Source organism: Rana temporaria, chromosome 1 (genome assembly GCF_905171775.1).
Source record: "Rana temporaria chromosome 1, aRanTem1.1, whole genome shotgun sequence".
Classification (NCBI taxonomy): domain Eukaryota; kingdom Metazoa; phylum Chordata; class Amphibia; order Anura; family Ranidae; genus Rana; species Rana temporaria.
In genome coordinates, this window is record NC_053489.1 from 232,497,639 (window position 1) to 232,522,332 (window position 24,694).

Genomic DNA, 24,694 nt, shown 5'->3' on the forward strand with positions numbered 1-24,694 from the left:
TACGAACGGCGCATGCGCCGGCCGTGAACGTATCCCAGTGCGCATGCTCCTAATCACATCGTAAATAGTCAATGCTTGCAACGTGAACGTAATTTACGCAAAGCCCTATTCGCGAACGACTTACGCAAACGACGAAAAGTTTTCAAAATTCGACGCGGGAACGACATCCATACTTAACATTGGCTATGCCTCATATAGCAGGAGTAACGTTATGCCGGAAAAAGCCTTACGCAAACGACGTAAAAAAAAATCCGCCGGGCGCACGTACGTTTCTGAATCGGCGTATCCAGCTCATTTTTGCATATTCTACGCTGAAATCGACGGAAGCGCCACCTATCGGCCAGCGTAAATATGCACCCTAAGATACGACGGCGTAGGAGACTTACGCCGCTCGTATCTTAGCCTAATTTAAGAGTATCTGGTTTCCAGAATACGCTTAAAATTTACGACGGCGTAGATTCAGAGTTACGACGGCGTATCTACTGATACGCCGGCGTAACTGTCTCTGAATATATATATATATATATATATATATATATATATATATATATATATATATATATATATATATATATATATATAGTGTGTGTTTGGGGGTTCTAAGTAATTTTCTAGCAAATATATATATTTTTTTTTTTTAGTAGAGACCCTAGAGAATAAAATAGTGGTTGTTGCAATATTTTATGTCACACTGTATTTGCGCAGCAGTCTTGCAAATGCATTTTTTTGGGAAAAAAATTACACTTTAATGAATTTAAAAAAAAAATAACCAGTAAAGTTAACCCAATTTATTTTCTGTATAATGTGAAAGGATTTACGGTGCAATAAAAAAAAATTGTGAATCTCATTTTGGCCAGAATCGCGCAGCTCTACTAGCAGGGCCGGTGCTACCACTAGGTAAACTAGGTGGCCGCCTAGGGCGCACGGCCACTGGTTTCCCTACTCTCCATCTCTGTGCTATGTAAGTTTTCGGTGCTGTATTATAAATACCTCAGTAATAAATGTTATAATCTCTAGTGGGCACTGCTGGGATAAAGCGTGCACATCTAGGGGAATGCAGGGGATGCCTCTGCTGCATGTTACTCAGGCAGCCGCTCTGTAGTGTCATTATAGAGGTGCAGCACTGGAGGACATGTCCTGTTGGAAAAACAAACATCCCGTACGCGCCTCTATGATTAGTGCTCTTTACTGCAGTTGCATGCTTCCTCTAGCACCGGCTTCTGTCACACCGATGCTCGGGCAAAGGGGGTGGATTCAGGGGGCGCAAAATCAGGTTTCACCTGGGGTGTCAAAAATCCTTGCACCAGCCCTGTCTACTAGCACATTATGCCTTTTCCTTACAGGGTTTATTTTTTTTAAAGCCTTTACTACCACTTTACGTGTTCACAAATGTGAGTATTCACGTAGTTAGCAACATGAGCTTTAACACTTGGAGCAGCATATAATGTAACAAACAATAAAGCTTGGAGAAGGTACCTGTTTTGCTTAACTGGGAACACTGGGCTTAAGAGCTCTGGAGGTACAACATATGGAGTGTAGGCTGATGTACATAAATGATGAATATAGAGCCAGAAAAGTGGGAAAAACAAGAAAGAAGGGGGAGGGAGGAGAAGGGGCCATGGACTCCCAAGATCAAGGTAGCACGTAACCACACTGTGTCTGGCCTTTAGTTTCAAATCTTACACATCACTTAAAGTGTTACTAAACCCTTGTTTTTGTTTTTTTACATTAAGGCTGGGTCAGGGTTGCCAACTTTCAGTAAATTTACCAACAGTTTGTAAAATCTGTACTTTTTGCATCTGTCCTTGAATGTCCATTACGGACATGTAGGCTGAATGTCCGTAACTGACATTTATGGACAGATGCAACAATTATGTATTTTACAAAATGTTCGTAAATTTACTGAAAGTTGGCAACCCTGCGGCAAGAGTCTGGTATGTCTCTATTCACCGTTTCTGGTCAGATTTCAGCCCACATTTTGGGCTGAAATGGACCAAAAGACACACAGGACTCATGTGCAATTCACACTGAAGCTGCTGCAGAGATGTGAGAGACGGTCACAATCTCCTGCTATGTAAATTGGATGCGGAGAAAACCCGCATCCAATATGCAATGGTGTGAACTCAGCCTTAAATAACAAACATGTTATACTTATCTGCTCTGTGCAATGGTTTTGCACAGAGCAGCCTGGATCCTCCTCTTCTCGGGTCCCATGCCAGCACTCCTGGCCCCTCCCTCTTGCCAGGTGCTGCCACAGCAAACAGCTTGCTCTGGGGGCAAACAAGCAGGCATGGTCCCGAGCCGCGGCTGTGTGTGTGCATTCACACATGGAGCCACAGCTTGGCCCCACCCCTCCATCTCCCGATTGGCTCACTGGCTGTGACTGATGCCAATGGCTCCTGCTGCTGCCAAAAGCCAAATCAGGAGTGTGAGTCCCTGGAAAGCCAGAGTTCTTGTAGACATCGCTGGACCGAGAGGGGCCTGCTGCACACAGGTTTTTTTACCTTCATAAAAACCTTGTGCCTTTACAACCACTTTAAAATATTATGGTCAGTGCAGTATCACCCTCACATTTCTGTAAATATTTTATTATATCTTTTCATGTGACAACACTGAAGAAATGACTGTTTGCTACAATGTAAAGTAGTGAGTGTACAGCTTGTATAACAGTGTACGTTTGCTGTCCCCTCAAAATAACTCAACACACAGCCATTAATGTCTAAACCGCTGGCACCAAAAGTGAGTACACTCCTAAGTGAAACTGTCCAATTTGTCCCAATTAGCCATTTTCCCTCCCTGGTGTCATGTGACTCGTTACAAGGTCTCAGATGTGAATGGGGAGCAGGTGTTATCGCTCTCGCTCTCTCATACTGGTCACTGGAAGTTCAACATGGCACCTCATGGTAAAGAACTCTCTGAGGATCTGAATCTGAAATGAATTGTTGCTCTACATAAAGATGTCCTAGGCTATAAGAAGATTGCCAAGACCCTGAAACTGAGCTGCAGCACAATGGCCAAGACCATACAGTGGTTTAACAGGACAGGTTCCATTCAGAACAGGCCTCATCATGGTCGACCAAAGAGGTCGAGTGCACGTGTTCAGCGTCATATCCAGAGGTTGTCTTTGGGAAATAGATGTATGAGTGCTGCAGAGGTTGAAGGGGTCAGCCTGTTAGTGCTCAAACCATATACCGCACACTGCATCAAATTGGCCTGCATGGCTGTCATACCAGAAAGAAGCCTCTTCTAAAGATGATGCACAAGAAAGCCCACAGTTTGCTGAAGACAAGCAGACTAAAGACATGGATTACAGGAACCATGTCCTGTGGTCTGATGAGACCAAGATAAACTTATTTGGTTCAGATGGTGTCAAGCGTGTGTGGTGGCAACCAGGTGAGGAGTATAAAGACAAGTGTGTCTTGCCTACAGTCAAGCAGGGTGGTGGGAGTGTCATGGTCTGGGGCTGCACGAGTGCTGCTGGCACTGGGAAGCTACAGTATATAGTGAGGAACCATGAATGTCAACATATACTGTGACATACTGAACCAGAGCCTGATCCCCCTTCCTTCGGAGACTGGTCCGCAGGGCAGTATTCCAATATGATAACGAGCCCAAACACACCTCCAAGATGACCACTGCCTTGCTAAGGAAGCTGAGGGTAAAGGTGATGGACTGGCCAAACATGTCTCCAGACCTAAACCCTATTGAGCATCTGTGGGGCATCTTCAAACAGAAGGTGGAGAAGCGCAAGGTCTCTAACATCCACCAGCTCTGTGATGTCATCATGGAGGAGTGGAAGAGGACTCCAGTGACAACCTGTGAAGCTCTGGAACTCCATGCCCAAGAAGGTTTAGGCAGTGCTGGAAAATAATGGTGGCCACACAAAATATTGCCAATTTAGGCCCAATTTGGACATTTTCACTTAGGGGAGTACTCACTTATGTTGCCAGCAGTTAAAGACTGTGTTGAGGGGACAAATTTACATTGTTATACAAGCTGTACACTCACTACTTTACATTGTAGCAAAGTGTCATTTATTCAGTGTTGTCACATGAAAAGATATAATAAAATATTTATAAAAATGTGAGGGGCGTACTCACTTTTGTGAGATACTGTATATAAAAGTATCACTAAAACAAATAGTATTGTATTTCTTAATCCTGACTTTAACCACGCTATCAAGTAAACTGAACCAGCCTGTCAACTCTATAACATATATTGAAATATGGAAATCTTAAAAATATTTTGAAAACAACAAGCAACTGTTTATGCACAAAATGACCAAAGGACACCTAGAAAGCCTATACTGACCCTTGACTGTAATAGTTAGTACCACAATAATACTTACTCTGAATACTCGGGTCAATCAGCTATTCAACATTTTTACTGCATCGAAAATCATATACATTTATATTTCTTTTTCCATACCCAAGCTCTGTCTTTTTCTGCCTTTCTTCAGTCTTCCTCCGTTCCTCCTGCAGCTTCTCCACTTCCCACTGCTGTCTTAGTAAATCCTCCTGTTGCTTCTTTAGATTCTGAGCCTATGTAAATAAAGTGGAAGCGTGTTATATCCTGGCACGAATAAAAACAGAAATTGTAGAACGTCGTCTTCTACTGAAAAAAAAAAATCCTGTTCAAAAGACGGTCACATGTAAAAATAATTCAGATACTGCCCAGACAGTAGGGCAAACTAGATCTAAAATAACCTTACTAATCTGATAACCTGGGTGGCACAGTGGGTAGCACTTCCGCCTAGGGTCATTGGTTTGAACCCCAGACGCTTGCCTGGGGTTTGCTCCAGGCCCTCTATGCCTGTGTGTTTTTCCTCCAGGTACTACCACACTGAAAAGACATGCTGGTAGGTTAATTAGCCCTAGTATATTTATGTATGAATGCGAGTTAAGCCTCGTACACACGATCAGATTATCCAACAGGAATTGTGTGATGACAGGCTGTTGTCCGAAAATCTGACCGTTTGTATGCTCCATCGGACAATTGTTGTCGGATTTTCCGCCAACAAATGTGGGATAGCCTGCTTTAAAATTGTCGGCCAACAATAGTGTGTTGTCGGATTTTCAGATCATGTGTACACAACTCAATCGGACAAAACTCCAAAAGTACAAACACACATGCTCAGAAGCAATGCTCACCATAACACAACATTAGTAGAAGTTGCCCAAAAGATGGCGCTAAAGAGCTGAAAAACCACGTTGTTTCCTGTTTGTTGGCCAACAATTCTTTGCTATTTGTATGCAAGACAAGTTCCTGGCCAATGCCCTTAGGAAAAAAGTCCTACGCTTTGTCCGCAGAAAATCCGATCATGTGTATGAGGCTTAAGAGACATTGGATTGTAAGCTCTTTGAGGGTAGGGACTGATGTGAATGTCTACTATATAGATATGGTGCTGTGTAAAAATGATCAGCGCTATGCAAATACCTGTAGTAAATAATAAGCCAGTAAATTAGCACGTCCTGCCCCAAATCTTTAGATTAAAGAATCGAAAAAGCCAGGAGAAAAATTGTCAGCCAAACAGCAACTGCATTAAATTCGATATTCTGACAGTCGGTGACGCTGACTATCAGAATACATTAGCGGGAGATTTATCCAGTCGCACTGTATAGCATGGATGGAGGGATCTGCTCGCTCGCAGGCTGAGTGTGCCTAGCTATAGTTACACACAGGTGGGCAAGGGAGGGCACATATCTTCCTGAGAAAAGGAGGCAGAGAGGTATCTGCATGTCCTCGAGGAAGTTGGTGAACCACCTGTACCCCGATGGCGACAAAACTCAGTTATTTTTCATCTGTCTCCAACACAACGGATTGGGCTCACTTGCAATAAGATTTTCCAACATTTTTTCTTTTTTTTTCTAAGCTGAAGATCCGAAGTAAAAAAAATTAAATAAAAATTAACTAATGACATAAGCTTACAAGCAAACTCTGAAGCTGAAGAAAAAACACTGCCACTTTTCTACAGAGAGAGAGAAAAATATTTGTATTTTATTCTGCAATATTGCAAGGATTATATCCTCTTGGGATAGGATTCTGTGCAACCTCCCTCTCCTGCTGCCTTGTGTGTGAGGAAGTGTGTGGCAGGCTTGGAATAAGGAAGATGCTAAAGCTGAAGAACACATTGACCTTCTTTATCAGAGGTTCAGAAGATAAGAGTATTGACAGGTATAGCTAGCAGGACAGGCAGCTGCACAAAAATAATACCAGGATAAAATGCAGCGATATCCAGAAGCTTAACGGATTCCAAAGAACGTTCACTGCAGACTGAAGTTTAGCTTTAGTCTTCATACATTTAGGGCTCATGCACACTGCAGCTCAAAAAACAAAACAAAAAAATAATTACCGGTAAATAAAAAAAGCTGCTTTTACAGGCATTTTAGCTTTTATTTCTCTGCCTAAAAGCTTGTGCTCTTTTGCGCGTTTTTATTGAGCTTAAAATTGCGCCGTCGTATCTTAGGGTGCAATTTTTCCTTTTGTCGCTAGGTGGCGCTTCCGTTGTGTTCGGCGTAGAATATGTAAATGCCTAGATACGCCGATTCACGAACGTACGTGCGCCCATCGCAGTAAAGATACGCCGTTTACGTAAGGCATTTTCCGGCGTAAAGTTATTCCATCAAATAGCTGGCCTAGTCAATGTTAAGTATGGCCGTCATTCCCACGTCGAAATTTGAAAATTTTACGTTGTTTGCGTAAGTCGTCCGTGAATAGGGCTGGACGTAATTTACATTCACGTCAAAATCACTACCTGCTTGCGGCGTACTTTGGAGCAATGCACACTGGGATATGTACACGGACGGCGCATGCGGCGTTCGTAAAAAACATCAATCACGTCGGGACACGCCCCCTCATCCTCATTTGAATTAGACGCGCTTACGCCGGCCACATTTACGCTACACCGCCGTAAGTTAGGAGGCAAGTACTTTGTGAATACAGTACTTGCCTCTCTGACTTAAGGCGGCGTAGCGTAAATACGGTACGCTACGCCGCCTTAAAGATGCGCGCCCCTACATGAATCTAGCTAATAGTGTGCATTGACACATTGCCTAACAAGGAGGCGTGTTCCCAAGCAAAAAAAAAAAAGAAAAAAAATTATGAGAGCTCAAAAGCCTGTAGGAGAAGCTTCTTGGAGCTGCAGTGTGCATGAGTCTATAGTGTATATGCTGTATAGTTGCATGCAAATGATGCTGTCTCATTATCAGCCACAGGCTAACTGCTGTAGAGTTCTCCCTGTGAATCTTAAGCCTCATACACACGTTCGGATCTTCCGCAGACAAAGCGTAGGACTTTTGTCCGAAGGGCATTCGCCATGAACTTGTCTTGCATAAAAACGGCAACGAATTGTCAGCCAACAAACACGAAATTATAGGCTAAAAAACTATAGGCTAAAAAAATTCAACTAAGAGCAAACACAAGGGAGACCTCCGCACTTTAAACAAATTTGTTGAATAATAAAGAATTTACAGCCATTTTCCCAGTGAAAGTGTGCATTTGTTTTGTGCAAAAAAATGAGTGTATATCCTGTAGGTTATATTATATGCTGTGCCAATGTAAATGATTGATTAAAGGCTCGGTTCACACTGATGTGGTGTGGGAACCGCAGCGATTCCTGTGCAGTTCCCACACCGCATCAGATCACCAAGTAGTTCTCACTGTGCTCTGCGAACCGCTGCGGGTGTCAATATAAAGTTAATGACACCCCCTCATCGGTTCACAGTGTGAACTGTGGAATAAAATCACATGGGTGTTCAGACTGATTCCAGTGTGGACAAAAGGAAAAAAAAGGATCCTGCACGCATTTGGTGCAGGGATCCAGTGTGAATTGAGCCATATATAATTTATGGCTCAATTGGCACCGCACTAGATCTGCACATCATTTGTACAAGAATCCGGTGCGATTCCTGTACAAATGAATTGCGATGCAGCATACTACATCAGTGTGATCTCAGCCTAAAGCAGAAAACATATCTGGTCACTAGATGAAGGAACTAATTGTTTGACAGCTTTATGGGACTGAAACACATTACAGTTCACCTTCTATCTCTGTGTTAAGTCAAATCGCTCCTGAAGTCGGACAGAAATGCCGGTTTAAAGTTTCAAACCCGCCCTCACTGTGAACATGGGCTTAAAGTGCAAAAGGCTACAGATATTATTCGTAATTTTTGCAAGAATGCTGGGACGCACATCACATTTTTCAACATTTATGTGTATGCAGTGGTGTCGCTAGGGGGTGGCATCTGGGGCTATAGCCCTGAGTCTTTTACCGTCTGCACCAAATCCATACTCCTGCCCAGTAGTGTCGCTAGGGGCGTGACACCCCCATCAGCAGGGATCGGGGCAACGCCACTGCGCTGATAATCCACATCTCTTGCTCTGCGGGCTGTCTAAGCTGTCCCCTCTGCCCGCTGACGTTGTCTCGTGGAGCAGAGTGAAGCCGCCTCCCTCTCCTCTCTGTTTACATTATCACAGGAGGAGGGACACTGATCAGGATGTCCCGTGATGTGAGGTATGCACTGAAGGAGAGAGGTCTGTACTGAAAGAGGGGGGTCTGTACCGAGGCTTTCTTTACTTCGCTGCTATAGCCCAGATCTTTTGTAGACCTAGCAACACCCCTGTATGTATGTAAACCCAAACAAACTTTTCCTATTTGCTCGATTTTGGTCTATTATTATCCCATTGGAAATGCTTTGCTATATCAGTTTGATAAGTGTAAAAATAGGATTTTTGTACTCACCGTAAAATCCATTTCTCTTCCGTTCATGGACGGACACAGCAGCCTTTGACCTTAGGGTTATATCTGCTTCCTTCCAGGAAGGAAGAGGATATAACCCTAACGTCAAAGGCTGCTGTGTCCGTCCATGAACGGAAGAGAAAAAATACTGGTTGATTTTGCCAGAAACCTTGTGAGTTAATAACTTCCTGTGCTCACTGCCGGTGTATAAAGGGGTTTTAGAGATGTGGAGAGGTCTCTGTTTTTTTGTAATCCATCAGAATCTAATCAGGCAGGGCTGACACCACTTGCTTAAGCATTCAGAGCCAAAAATACACTGGCATATGGAAGAGAAAAGGTAGGAACACACTTTTACTATTACTAGAACATTGGTTATTTTTCTAAACTTGCTGTGTTCGAATAGATAAAATAAGTGCATGTATTTCCAACATGTGCTAAATATGTTTATCTATTTTGTTAAAACATATTCTTTACCAGGATGCTGCTTACCTCTAGTTCCCTCAATTTGAGCTCCTCCATTTGCTGTCGCAGGACTTCAGCTTGCTCCCTCTCCGTCTGGCGCCGTCTCTCCTCCTCTCGTTTCATATTCTCTAGAGCTTCACGCCGGGCAAGTTCATATTGGTTCTCAAACCTCTTCTTCTCTTCTTGCTCTTCTAATTTTTCCTAGCACATAAAATGCTTATTTTAACAAAATGGATTACAACTTTAATATACATCTCGGTTTGAAGCTAAAGTACATCAGCCTTAAAGTGGAACCCCAAACAAAACATTTTTTTATTCGTTTTTGATTAAGTGGAAGAGTGTTAAAACTACTGTCAGATTTGTATTGTTGTCTGTGTCCTCATAGGAGTGACTCACTCTCAGTTTCTGTACTGGTAGAGGAAAAGAGGAAGGATCCTGAACTGGACAGTCATCAATAGAATAGAGCAAAGAGGAAATACTCCAGCAGAGAATAGGATGAGGTTTCCTCCCACTTCCTGTTGCGACTCTGGAACAGGAAGTGAAAGAAAATACACAGACTGGTGGTCAAACCGTTCCCATGCCTTAAAGCTAAAAAAATAAAATAAGTTCTAACTTTAATACACATATTCCTCTTTTATATCATTACAATGAAAATAGCATTAACACCTACTTATACGCAGTACATATCTGTCTAAGAATCACCTGATTTCTCTCTGTGATCTGTTCTCCCCAGGCATCGACTACATACTTCTTATGCATACTGGATTCCACCTTTGGAAAAAAAACAATATTCATTCAACCATCACATCGATGATCGTCATAATTTTCTGAATTATTTACAATTAAAATGTATTGACCACACCCCATACATAACACATCAAAAATACCTACACCCTGAAAATGGGACTATACAATCTATAAAAGCAAGATCATGTCTAGAAAATGCATATTACTAATTTTCCAAAATGATATCCTTACCCAAATATTAAACATAAAATAATGAAAAATGTGAATTCAAAAATCTGCGATTATGGGTTTGTCATAATTATAAACTTTCACAACATAAATAAGAATGGCAAATGTAGGGCAAAGCAAAAAGGCTGCATTCATACCTGGGCATTTTGTTGCTCGGAGATGCTCAACAAGCAAAATCCCATTCACTTCTATGGCCCTTGTTCACGCTCAAATGCAAACAGGGGCCATTAAAGTGAATGGGATTTTGCATGTTGAGCATCTTCAAGCTACAACACGCTCAGGTTTAAATGCAGCCCAAGTTCAATTAACTGCAGCCCTCTGCAGTGGCACATACTCACCTTCTCTTTACTACTTTGCTGGCAATAAATATTGATCAGATATACCCAGTACGTGTAGGTATGGGGAGCATGCACATCTCTAAATGTAAATGTAGCGCCCCCTTACTTTCAGTATGGGCACTACACTAAAGTTAGTGGGGAATGGGAGAGTTACATTGCTCCCATTCTGAATTTGTTAAAATTGGGACTTCTGTCACTCCAGAAACGTCCACTGGGTCAGTCTCTGCTCCAGGGATGTAATACCATCCCTGGCCGGCAGTTGGCGCCAGAGGGGTTCTGGCAGAGCAACTTTCCTAAGCAACCAATCAGAGAAGTTTCTCCCTCGCAAGGCATGCTGGGGAGGGGTATATCTGTGACAGGTGTCATGTGCTAACTAAGTTTCGCTGGGTCCCGGTTCCAGGTGCAGCATCCACCTTCAGGGTACGCGCATCCATGGACCCCGCCAGCGAGGCCCACCAGGCCAGAATTGCAGTCTAACTAAACCCTCATCCTGAGGTAAAAAAGGGACTCCAGTGACCTACTGGATTCCCGGTTCTATTGAAAAAGTCCCAGGCTGGATGCCGTTCGATTGGGGAGCCGGCTTGAGGGGAACCCGGAGGCAGGTTGTTCAACAGGGCTTGAACGAGCTAATCAGGGATCTGGTGACCGGAATGGTGACAGGTATGTGCTGCTAATACAAAGACAAATCTCCTGCGCTCCGGTATTTTTTGGAAAGATGTTTGAAGAAAAGGTGAAACTCAATAGCAACTCAATAAAAAGGTATCTTCCAAAGTCTTGCAGCCCTCCTCTGAATCGTTGGAATTCATAAAACTAAAGGAAACAAAAGAGCACGATATTGTTTCGATCCGTGACCGTGGCTAGGGCTGACGCGTTTCAGGGGAGAACCCCTTTCCTCAGAGCACTGCAGACCTTTTAGCTCTGAGGAAAGGGGTTCTCCCCTGAAACGCGTCAGCCCTAGCCACGGTCACGGATCGAAACAATATCGTGCTATGCCGATGGTGTTGGTTCTTTGCTGCATTGTGATTCAAGGCCTGTTTTTAACACTCCTTTTGTGAGTATTATGATTTGTTTTTATTTATTTAATAAAATCCACCAATCAGTATCACACTAGGTCGGTGCGCCCTCCGTTTTTCCTCTTTTGTTTCCTTTAGGTATGTGCTGCTGTCATCCGGTGACCTATGCTAAAAACCGCTGACACCCGCAATCACATAGGGACCAATGTATGTCCCGTTTTCATTCGCAACGGATGGATGAAAATGCGGACATACAGTCCGCACATGTGAAAGGGGCCTTAAAAAAATACCACCATCAAGATATTGGTACCGAGACCTAATGGGCTGCAATATCTGCCATGTCAAAAATAAACTTACTGAACGGTTCACCTCACTTTACATATTTTGCAGCTGCCTATCACAGAAATAATTTTGGGGTATATTTAGACGACTTATTGCAAGTTGTCCATTCTCTATTTATTATAGCATTGGCAAAAGCGATAAAATGAATATGGAGCATTAATGTTGTGTATAGATAATGAAAACCATGCACTTGATAAGGTTTACCTCCCGTAGTTTCGGATTGTTTGTCTTCCACTGCTCATACAGCATCTCCTCAGCAAGCTTGTGGTAAAAGAATGACACATGATTAAAACAAACATCAATTAGAAACAAAGAAAGTTATCTTAGGAGTGTACCAACAAATTATTAAAGGAAACAATTTATGAGAGCAACATGGAGGCTTCCAATGCTGACCTAGCTTCTAAAACCATTAGTAGAATATCTCCTTTGTTAATCCTTTCACTTTAAAGAGAAGGGCGAGGTTCAAAAATGACAAACATTCATACACATCTAGATGGTTACAGCATTGGTTCAATGCTGTATCTGTTACCTGCCGGCTCTGCACCAAGAACTGAGCAATCAAAGACCGCTGACCAATTGGTTCTCAGGACCGCTCTAAGCACAGAGCAGTGACTGTCAGTCACCACTTTGCGCTCTGCCCCTACAGCGCTCACTTGAACTCTGAACTGTGGAGTGGGCTTGAACCAGATGCCTCAGGCTCTGAGTGGTGCGCTGAGAGGCTGAGCCAGCTGCCGGTCAGGAATCTGGGTGTATACTGACATTGTCAAGATCTTTGCAGAGCCTGGATCAGCTGAGTTTGGGTCACTAAAGTGCATTACTGTGACCCACAGTAAAAGTATGACCAAAAAAGTTTGGCCACACTTCTCCTTTAACCCTTTGAGTCAGAGTGAAATACATCTGCCTGACTTTCCAAATCTTCATGCCAATTCTGGGTCAGTGACCAAAATGGAATTTAAGCCATTAAAGCAGAATAACAGCCAGGCAAGTAGCAACTTCTAAAGGTCAGCAATGGAAGTCCCTTTTATTATCTCAATCCGATTTTTTAGCAAACCTTTTTCCTACGCTCCTCCCGTGCAGACCTTAGCCCCTCTGCTCGTTCCCTCATGCTGTCGAGGTCAGGCTCCCTATTCTGAGAAAGCTCCTTCAATTCTGCTTCCAATATGTTTCTCTCTTCCTGTAACATTTTACGAAGCTCATCTCTCCGGCGTTCCAGGTTCTTCCTTTTCTCTTCTCTCTGTTTCTCACGGTGGTAAGCATTCATACTAGGAAAAAAAGAAAACAGGCCCCATTATTCAAGAACATTGTGGTACAGTCTTTATTTAGCAGTGCAAACAGCAATGACAGCCCGGGCATGGCTTGTTAGGCAAGTCTGGCATGCATATTACCACATTATGGATAAAACCTCCTGGGGCCCATTTAACAATTGCATAGGTTTAATTCAGCTTTAACATTATATAGATGAGAAAAGCTAGGTAGTATTTTTCAGCAAGCTAAAGGCAAAGCAGTAATTTGCTTCGGTACAGTCACGTGATCTTCCTGTGCCAACACTGGCTGCAGTGGAGAGCAGAGAGCACTCAACAATGACTGGTAATTTCCTGGGAGTGGCGATTTCACCCATAGGATTACTATGACCCATCTGTTTTCTGCATCCCCTCCTCTCCCCTGCAGCCGCCACTGGCTGACACAGGGGGCTGGATCATGTGACCAGACTGGAGCGGCCTGAAAATAAGTAAGTATACAGATCTCTCTTAGCAAAGGCTAGTCAGAGTAGGTGTTAGGAGGAGAAAGGGGACATTTTTAAGAGTAGTTAAGATTTGCCAAAAATTCCACATAGTTTTAAACAGGGCTGTGGAGTCGGAGTAAATTTTGGGTACCTGAAGTTGGAGTCGGAGTCGGCAAACAATGCACTGACTCCTACTAAATTTAGATTGTCGGAACATTTAAGAGTCGGAACATTTATCTACCGACTCCATAGCCCTGGTTTGACATACCCTGGCAGAATTTATGATTTCTTGGCCATTTTTTAGAGAATGCGAATGAAAACACAAAAACATTTCTTTCACTCATGGTTAGTATTTGGCTGAAGCCATTTCTTATCATTTTTAAATCACATGGCAACAGAAACTACGCAAATGACCCTGATCAAAAGTTTACATACCTTGGTGATTTTAGCCTGATAACATGCACACAAGTTGACCCAAAGAGGTTTGAATGGCTATTAAAAGGTAACCATCCTCACCTGTGATCTCTTTTCTTGTAATGTGTGTGTATATAAAAGGTCAATGAGTTTCTGGACTCCGAAAAGACCCTTGCATCTTTCATCCAGTGCTGCACTGACATTTCTGGATTCTAAGTCATAAGGAAAGCAAAAGAATTGTCAAAGTATCTGCGGGAAAAGGTAGTTGAACTTTATAAAACAGGAAAAGGGATATAAAAAGATATCCAAGGAATTGAGAATGCCAATCAGCAGTGTTCAAACTCTAATCAAGAAGTGGAAAATGAGGGGTTCTGTTGAAATCAAACCACGGTCAGGTAAACCAACTAAAATTTCAGCCACAACTGCCAGGAAAATGGTTCTGGATGCAAAGTAAAATACACAAATAACTTCAGGTGAAATACAGGACTCTCTGAAAATATGTGGTGTGGCTGTTTCAAGATGCACAATAAGGAGGCACTTTAAGAAAGATGGGCTGCATGGTTGAGTAGTCAGAAGAAAGCCATTACTACACAAATGCCACAAAGTATCCCGCTTACAATATGCCCAATAGTAAAGAGACAAGCCTCAAACCTTCTAGCACAACGTCATTTGGAGTGATGAGACCAAAATTGAGATTTTTTTTGGCCACAACCATAAACGCTTCATTTGGAGAGGAGTCAACAAGGTCTATGATGAAAGGTACACCATTCATACTGTGAAACACGGAGGTGGATCACTGATGTTTTGGGGATGTGTGAACTACAAATGCACAGGATATTTGGTCAAAATTGATGGCAAGATGAATGCAGTATGGTATAAAAAAAATACTGGAGGAACATTTGCATTCATCAGCCAGGAAGCTGCGTATGGGACGTACTTGGACATTCCAACGTGATAATGATCCAAAACACAAGGCCAAGTTGACCTGTCATTGGCTACAGCAGAATAAAATGAAGGTTCTGGAGTGGCCATCTCAGTCTCCTGACCTCAATATCATTGAGCCACTCTGGGGAGATCTGAAACGTGCCGTTCATAGGAGGACAGCACAAGAATTTACAGGAACTGGAGCCTTTTTGCCAAGAGGAATGGGCAGCTTTATCATCTGAGAAGATAAAGAGTCTCATCCACAAATACCACAAAAGACCTTCAAGCTGCCATTGATACTAAAGGGGGCAATACACGTATTAAGAACTGGGGTATGTAAACATTTGATCAGGGTCATTTGGGTAGTTTCCGTTGCCATTATGATTTAAAAAGAGTAAACACAGTTGATTGATAATAAATGGCTTCAGCCAAACACTAACCATGAGTGAAAAAAAGTTTTTGTTAGACATATTTTCTGAAAAATGGAAATCATAAATTCTGCCAGGGTATGTAAACTTATGAGCACAACTGTATATATACAAACGATCCTACTATATCATATCTAGTGATACTCACATTTAAGGCCTTTTATGTGTTAGAATTTATGCCCAGAAAAGAGAATATACGTGTTTTGGGAATATGTCCCTGAATGCATAGGGCACCAACAGAATACCATTCGGTACAGGATTCAGCCCCATCCAGCTGCAGCATATTTCATCCTGCCATAAACTTTGAAAGGATGGACGCTACATCTCTATCTCACAAGTGCACTAAAATGCCAGGACTGCAAACACAGGGGCTAAAAGTCCAATGTGCAATAGGCCTTGGAAGTAACATCTTGTATAATGTACATTATGGAATTGAATAAAAATGAGTAAAAGTGAAATGCATTACCTCTGATCATAGGAAATACGTGAACTCCACTGAGCCTGTTTGCTGCTACACACATCTGACTGTTTAAAGTAGCGATTGGCCACGTCCCACTCATTACGAAAACGAGCTTCTTGCTCTCTGTGGCGTACAATCTGTCTCTCCAGAACCCTGCTACGACCGTAGATGTTTGAAGGTAGTGTCGGCAGCGCCATCTGATCATTAAAAAAAAAAGAAAAGAAAAAGAAGACATCCATTATTTTATTGGCCAATATAAGTTATACAACCACGAGCAAAAGTCAGAAAAAGAAAAAAGATTCACTGCACTCTGCATTACACTTTTTTATTGATTAGATAACAGCAGGGGTCACATCTGACAGATTTCACATGGAGTGCAATTTATTTGTTTTTCTGAATAATTTGCCGGAGTACAACGAGCCAAACCAGCAACAGAGATTTCCAGCGGAGCCTGTAATGAGCCACTTAACTTGAGCGGCATACATATCTTCTTCTGGAAGAGTGTTTGATATTTAATTTGTAAGCAATGTGACTTCAGAAATGTATTTCACCTGACCATTCCAAGCTGTGTTTTGTAGCATCACTTATCTTTAATTTCTCAACAGAGAACAACGGACGATTCTAGCCCAATGAATCAACTCTTCTTTCTCAATAGGCATCCAAATCTATTTCTATATTGTTCTAATTGTGTATACCAGTGGTCTCCAAACTATGGCTCCCAAGTCAGATGAGGCCCTTTTCTTGACTTTATCTGGAACCTGGGGCACTATTCATTCCACTGACACAACCAATGAGGCACTATTCTTTCCACTGACACAACCAATGAGGCACTATACATTCCACTGACACAACCAATGAGGCACTATTCTTTCCACTGACACAACCAATGAAGCACTATTCTTTCCACTGACACAACCAATGAGGCACTATTCTTTCCACTGACACAACCAATGAGGCACTATTCTTTCCACTGACACAACCAATGAGGCACTATTCTTTCCACTGACACAACCAATGAGGCACTATACATTCCACTGACACAACCAATGAGGCACTATTCTTTCCACTGACACAACCAATGAAGCACTATTCTTTCCACTGACACAACCAATGAGGCACTATTCTTTCCACTGACACAACCAATGAGGCACTATTCTTTCCACTGACACAACTAGGGGTGCAACGGATCAAAAAACTCACGGTTCGGATCGTTCCTCGGATCGGGAGTCACGGATCGGATCATTTTTCGGATCGGCAAAAAAAAAAAGACAAGACAAATGCCCATCAATGCAGTGTGACCTGTGCCCTCCACTGTAGTCTCACCGTGCCCCAAATTGCAGCCTCATCAACTGATCATCCCTACACTACTAGTACTGACAATCAACTGGAAATATATATTTTCCAATTGATCCTGGTTCTATCTGCACCATAACGGTTAACTACAGTGTGACAATGGTTTGTAGTACATGCAGCATTCATCCATCAATCTTGAATACTTGAGAAAGGACACCCACCTGGTCCACTTAAAGTTTAACTTCAGCAAAATTTTTATTTTATAGCTTTGAACGGCATGGTAAAAGGTAAGGACCAATTGTTATGGTGGTTTAGGGCAACATTAGTGACATTTCCCCTCACTCTCTTATCTTCAGTCACAAGATAGAGAAAACAAAATTCACAAATAGTGATAAAAGTATGAGAGATTATAGCTTTCCCCTCCTCTACTAATGCTAGCCATACACGCATACATTTTTCTTGTTAGCCCGTGGAGTGAAGGAGAGAAAACCAGCAGAGTCCTCCAATCCACACTAAACAACTGCCGGCTATTTCATTTAGGGTAAATTCACAAATACCGGCGCTGTGACAGATCTACATGCCAGGGACACCCGCCCCTCACCCACTTCTGCGGTTCCCGGGGATTCTCCGCTACATTTCCTGGATGGACACACAGGCAGATAACATGGGGACACGGCGTGTGTGTAGAAGGGGCGGGGCGATGTATGAGGAGCGATAGAAGAGAGTGTGATTGGAGGGAGGAAGGGATCGGCTCACTCGCACTCACACAGCCCCGCCTCCTCCTAACCCCGCACTGTGATGGACAGAACACATCCCAGCATTCTGTCTATCACAAGCTGGGGGGTTAGGAGGAGGCGGGGCTGTGTGAGTGCAGCAGAGCGGAGGCAATTACAATGTCGGCTGTTACAGCGTATCCCGCGGATCACGTGTGTGCCGATCCGAGGCTGTTGATCCGTGCGGATCACGGATCAATAACGATCCGTTACACCCCTAGACACAACCAATGAGGCACTATTCTTTCCACTGACACAACCAATGAAGCACTATTTTTTCCACTGACACAACCAATGAAGCACTATTCTTTCCACTGACACAACCAATGAGGCACTATTCTTTCCACTGACACAACCAATGAGGCACTATTCTTTCCACTGACACAACCAATGAGGCACTATTCTTTCCACTGACACAACCAATTAGGCACTATTCTTTCCACTGACACAACCAATTAGGCACTATTCTTTCCACTGACACAACCAATTAGGCACTATTCTTTCCACTGACAACAATGGGGCATGATTCCTCCCACTGACGCCACAGATTGTGCACTATTCCTCCCACTGACTCCAACATTGGGGCACTATTTCTCCCATTGACACCAACGGGGCATCATTCCTCCCACTGACACCAACGGGGCATCATTCCTCCCACTGACACCAACGGGGCATCATTCCTCCCACTGACACCAACGGGGCATCATTCCTCCCACTGACACCAACGGGGCATCATTCCTCCCACTGACACCAACGGGGCATCATTCCTCCCACTGACACCAACGGGGCATCATTCCTCCCACTGACACCAACGGGGCATCATTCCTCCCACTGATACCAATGATGGAGTACTATTCCTCCCACTAACACTAATGGGACATTATTCCATCCACTGACACAAACAATGGGGTACTATTCTTCCCACTAGTACCAATGATGGGGTACTATTCTCCCTCCTATGAAAACAGGTGCCATGTAATTTTTATAATCCCAGTAACCACCAAGATGTTTTTTGATTCCAAAGACATTGGGGAATTTTCTGCTCCTGCTGGCCACAGTCTGAGCCCCCCCCCCCCTAAAATTTGAAGAACAGTAAACTGGCCCTCTGCTCAGAAAGTTTGAAGATCTGTGGTTTATACCCTTTATGCCAGGGATATGCATTTAGCAGACCTCCAGCTGTTGCAGAACTACAAGTCCCATGAGGCTTAGCAAGACTCTGACAGCCACAAGCATGACACCCAGAGGCAGAAGCATGATGGGACTTGTAGTTTTGCAACAGCTGGAGGTCCGCTAAATTGCATATTCCTGCTGTATGCTGTCCAACTCCCAGTGGTGTCAGTACTGTTTGCAAAATATTCTTCATGAAGGTACAGTAAAATCTTGGTTTGAGAGCATTTTGCAAGACAAGCAACATTTTTTAATACATTATGACTTGATATACAAGTGATGTCTTGATATACAAGTAGCGTCATGTCACAACTGAGTATAGAAGAGAGGCACCTCTAAGTGTAGCAATATGGTTACATTTAAAAAGGAAGTAAACCCTCTTTAAAAAAAAAAAAAAAAAAAAAAAAAAAACACCCTGCAAGGCAAAGGCATTATGCATACTAGCTCATTATGAAGTACTTACCTGAGATCGAAGCCCCCGCAGCGGTGCTCGCTCACCTCCTCTGTCGCCACCATCTCTGCACGATTCACTTCCGCATATCGCGGCTCCGGCGCTGTGACTGTCCGGAGCCGTGATGACGTCACTCCTGCACATGCCGCCACTAACGGCATGATCGCCACTAGTAGCGGCATGCTCGGCGCGCCGTTGTCTACGACGCATGTGCCGTAGACATCGTGTAGGTTTAGGAGATATTGTTGCACCTACAGATAAGCCTTAATCTAGGCTTACCTGCAGGTTAAAGTGGTCTGTAAGAGTTTACAACCACTTTAATGAAGGTACAACATTTAGCAACTCGATTGATGATTAAAACAGGCACGTCTTAGTATGCAGGCATCCGGGGTAAAGCTGTCCACATAGACCATCCTCTGCACCGCCATCGACGTTGCCCCTTTCACGCTGTGCTCCACGAGTGGTTCAAGCCTCACATTCAAATTGCTTTACTGCAGGGTAGTCTTCCCAGTCACAAATGCAGACTGACAGCGCTGAGAGCCAGCGGTGAAAACGATGGTCTGTGTGGACAACTTTACTTAGATGTGCCTCTTTTAATCATCAACCATGTGAGTTGCTAAATGTTGTACCTTCATTAAATGTAACCATATTGCTACACTTAGAGGCGCCTCTCTTCTCTTTTATAGTCTGCAGCTCCTGCTGGATTTTGCTTCTAATCCCCTTGTGGATGGACATTTCATGGTTACACAACCTATTAAGGTTCGTACACACGGTCGGACATCCAACAAAATTTCCCTTGGATTTTTGTCTTAATTGATTTGTCCGATCACACCCATAGCATACACACGCTCTGACTTTTCTGCAAACTTTTCTAACACTTTCCCAACATCACGTGGTTTTACTTGCTCTTTACCGCCACCCTTTGGTTAACTTCTGCTATTGTTGGTTGAGTTTAACATTGGTTCTGAGCATGCGCATTTGTACTTTGTCCAAAAGTCCGATGGTTTGCTGTACACACGGTCGGACAAGGCACCATCGGACTTTTGTTGCCAGAAAGTTGGTCCGTTCGCAGACCCAACTTTTTGTCCGATGAAAGCCAAAAAAGTTGGTCCGATGGAACGTACACACGGTCGGACAAATACGAAAAGTGCCGGATTTTGAAGTTGGTTGGGCAAAAGTCCGACCGTGTGTACGGGGCTTTACATTGCTATAATCCTTGTATATGGACTATAAGCTGAAGGACTTGTGAATAAATGGTAATGGAGCAAATCATCTAAGTTTCCATTATATCTTATGGGTAAATTCGCTTTGATATACGAGTGCTTTGGATTATAAGCATGTTTCTGGAATGAATTATGTTTGCAATCCAAGGCTTTAGAGTCGGTTCACACTGCAGCGGCACGACTTTGGGGGCGACTCTGCAAGTCGTCCTGAGGACGACTTCAGAGGCGATTTGCAAAACGACTTCTGTATAGAAGTCAATGCAGGTCGCCCCGAACCGCCCCCCGAGTCGTACAGGAACCTTTTTCTAAGTCGGAGCGACTTGCGTCGCTCCTATTAGAACGGTTCCATTGCATTCAATGGGACGTGACTCGTCAGGCGGCTAAGACACATTAAAAACAACACACATAAAATGATGATAAAGAAGAATTGCTACTAAATATATAGCAATGTATAAAAGATAAATAAACACTTTAATTTTAGGTCAACCCCAGTTTTTTGTAATAGCAATTGTGTATGGATCTGTGTTTGCCTCACTGCATTTCTAGCACTAGAAACATTTGTATCCTTTTGGCCAGATTGCATCCAGCCACACATCATCTAAGGCATCTTTGGGTATGTTTTGTTACATTGTAACTTTGAATAACCAATGCGTGTGTATAATTGGGGGTGGGCTGCAGCACAGAGGCTTTTTGTTTACCTTAATGCATGCAAAAAGAGTAATGCACTTCTTTTTTTGGAGTTTTTACATGTAGGGCAGCCTACTGAAATAAATGGACAGATGTAGGCGTGACACACTAAAAACACTTGCTCTGTTGCACCTGCATAGGTGTGATCACAGCCTAAAGGACACACACTGATATATACAAATTAATTTAATGGGAACATTTTCTGAACTTTGTGTCCACAGATGATGAGAATTGATTGGCCAGGATATTGTACATCAGGCCTGGACTAATAGAGATTTCTGTAACATTGTGTATTACCCTGCAAAGCTGCCATAGTGTACACACACCATGTGTACACTGTATGTGTGTATGCTGTCAGACATGTAAAGGGAGGGGAGAAATCCAAGACACATCTCTGGACAGAACAAGAGAACACAAGACCAACGTACATTTAATTATTGCTCCTTACCGCTCTGCTTCCAGCTTTCCTATTAACGGACTCAATGCCTTCATTTGCTGAGCACTTCCTGTTCCGGTATCTGTGGTTGCCATGGAGACGGCTGTGGCGCGGTTATGGGCGGGTCAGCGCTGGCGAGTGACAGTTGGAGAATAGAACGTCATGTCATGTAATTAGATCGTTCTGAGATCCAGGACTTTGCAGAGTGATGGTTCTGAGTGTATAGAGAAGGATCCATCACACCCACCTTACTTCCTGGGAGAGGGTGACAGTACACTTTATACTTTTGTTTCCGTTTTTACAGCAACTTATGGTGGCTTCAATGTTATTGTCCAACTGATGTGCAATTCTATTCAAACAATTGAATCAGCAACCAAGTGACTCACTAGGCAGAACTTTACTTCCGATCAATTTAGACTTACCTAAAATGTTTGAGTTGTCATCAGAACAGGAAAAGAGGAAACATATTTTAATGGGGACACATAAAAAGAGAATCACCTCACATCCAAAATACACAATGTTTTGTCTTTAGATACGCTACACTTTAACCACTTGCTTACTGGGCACTTAAATCCCTCCCCTGCCCAGTGCCCAGGCTTTCAGCGCTGTCACACTGTACCCACTGTACCCGCATAAATAGAGCTTTCTTTTGGTGGTATTTATTCACTACTGGGGTTTTTATTGTTTGCTAAACAAACAAAAAAAGACCGAAAATTTGGAAGAAAAAAAAAATGTTTTCATAGTTTGTTATAAAATTTTGCAAACTTAATTTTTCTACTTCATTAATGCGCTCTAATAAGGGTGCACTGATTGGCTTCACTGAAGGGCCCTGATGAATGCACAGGGGTACAGTAATCGTTACCACACTGCCCATCCATGGACACACAGGGTTACAACTATCCCCATCCATGGATACACAGGTGTACAGTCATCTCCATCCTACTCCCCGTCCATGGATACATGGGGTACAGTAATCTCCATCCTACTCTCTATCCATTGATACATGAGGGTACAGTGATCTCTGTCCTACTCCCTATCCATGGATATACAGGGGTACAGTGATAATCATCCTACGCCATATCCATGGATACACATGGGTACAGTGATATCCATCCTACTCCCCATTCATGAATACAAAGGGGTACAGTGATCTCCATCCTACTCCCTATCCATTGATACACAGGGGTACAGTGATCTTGGTCTTACTCCCCATTCATGGATACACAGGGGTACCGTGATAATCATCCTACTCCCCATCCATGTATATACAGTTGTACAGTGATCTCCATCTTATTCCCCAACCATGGATTCACAGTGCTACAGTGATCTCCATCCTACTCCCTATTCATGGATACACAGGGGTACATTGATCTCCATCCTACTCCCTATCCATGGATACACAGGGGTACAGTGATCTCCATCCTACTTCCTATCCATGGATACAAGGGGGTACAGTGATCTCCATCCTACTCTATATCCATGGATACACATGGGTACAGTGATCTCTATCCTTCTCCCTATCCATGTATACACAGGGGTACAGTGATATCCATCCTACTCCCTATCTATGGATACACATGGGTACAGTGATCTCCATCCTACTCTCTATCCATGGATACACAGGGGTACAGTGATCTCCATCCAACTTCCCATCTATGGATCCACAGGGCTTCAGTGATCTCCATCCTACTCCCTATCCATGAATACAAAGGGGCACAGTGATCTCCAGCCTACTCTCTATCCATTGATACACGGGTACAGTGATCTCTGCCTACTCCCCATCCATGGATATACAGGGGTATAGTGATAATCATCCTACACCCTATTCATGGATACACAGGAGTACAGTGATCTCCATCCTACTCCCCATCCATGGATACAAAGGGGTACAGTGATCTCCATCCTACTCCCCATCCATGGATACAAAGGGGTACAGTGATCTCCATCCTACTCTCTATCCATTGATACACAGGGGTACAGTAATCTCCATCCTACTCCCTATCAATGGATACACAGGGGTTCAGTGATCTTTGTCCTACTCCCCATTCATGGATACACAGGGGTACCGTAATAATCATCCTACTCCCCATCCATGGATATACAGTTGTACAGTGATCTCCATCTTATTCCCCATCCATGGATTCACAATGCTACAGTGATCTCCATCCTCCTCCCTATCCATGGCTACACAGGGGTTCAGTGATCTTGGTCCTACTCCCCATTCATGGATACACAGGGGTACCGTAATAATCATCCTACTCCCCATCCATGGATACACAGGGGTACAGTGATCTCCATCCTACTCCCTATCCATGGATACACAGGGGTACAGTGATCTCCATCCTACTCTCTATCCATGGATACACAGGGGTACAGTGATCTCCATCCTACTCTCTATCCATGGATACACAGGGGTACAGTGATCTCCATCCTACTCCCTATCCATGGATACACAGAGGTACAGTAATTTTCATCCCACTCCCTATCCATTGATACACAGGGGTACAGTGATCTCCATCCTACTCCCCATCCATGGATACACAGGGGTACAGTGTTCTCCATCCTACTCCCTATCCATAGATACACAGGGGTACAGTAATTTTTATCCCACTCCCTATCCATGGATACACAGGGGTACAGTGTTCTCCATCCTACTACCTATCCATGGATACACAGGGGTACAGTGATCTCCATCCTACTCCCTATCCATTGATACACATGGGTACAGTGATCTCCATCCTGCTCCCTATCTATGGATACACGTGGGTACAGTGATCTCCATCCTACTCCCCATCCATGGATACACAGGGGTACAGTGTTCTCCATCCTACTCCCTATCCATTAATAC

General features: G+C 43.3%; 1 protein-coding gene across 2 annotated transcripts in view; it reads right to left on the reverse strand.

Annotated features, from left to right (window-relative positions):
- The window catches only part of LOC120937998 (trichoplein keratin filament binding), a 42,941-nt gene extending 20,926 nt beyond the window's left edge, over window positions 1-22,015 (reverse strand). The window contains exons 1-7 of one of the 2 annotated variants that reach the window (XM_040351607.1): window positions 21,859-22,015; window positions 15,823-16,013; window positions 12,919-13,129; window positions 12,072-12,128; window positions 9,902-9,970; window positions 9,227-9,400; window positions 4,429-4,541 (exon numbers count right to left, since the gene is read on the reverse strand). In XM_040351607.1, coding sequence (XP_040207541.1) covers window positions 4,429-4,541; window positions 9,227-9,400; window positions 9,902-9,970; window positions 12,072-12,128; window positions 12,919-13,129; window positions 15,823-16,013 — 815 coding nt within the window. In that variant the 5' untranslated portion in view covers window positions 21,859-22,015. Of the gene's footprint in view, window positions 1-4,428; window positions 4,542-9,226; window positions 9,401-9,901; window positions 9,971-12,071; window positions 12,129-12,918; window positions 13,130-15,822; window positions 16,014-21,838 lie in introns of both variants that reach the window. The other variant, XM_040351618.1, reaches the window with a different exon arrangement.
- Between the last annotated feature and the right edge of the window lie 2,679 nt (window positions 22,016-24,694).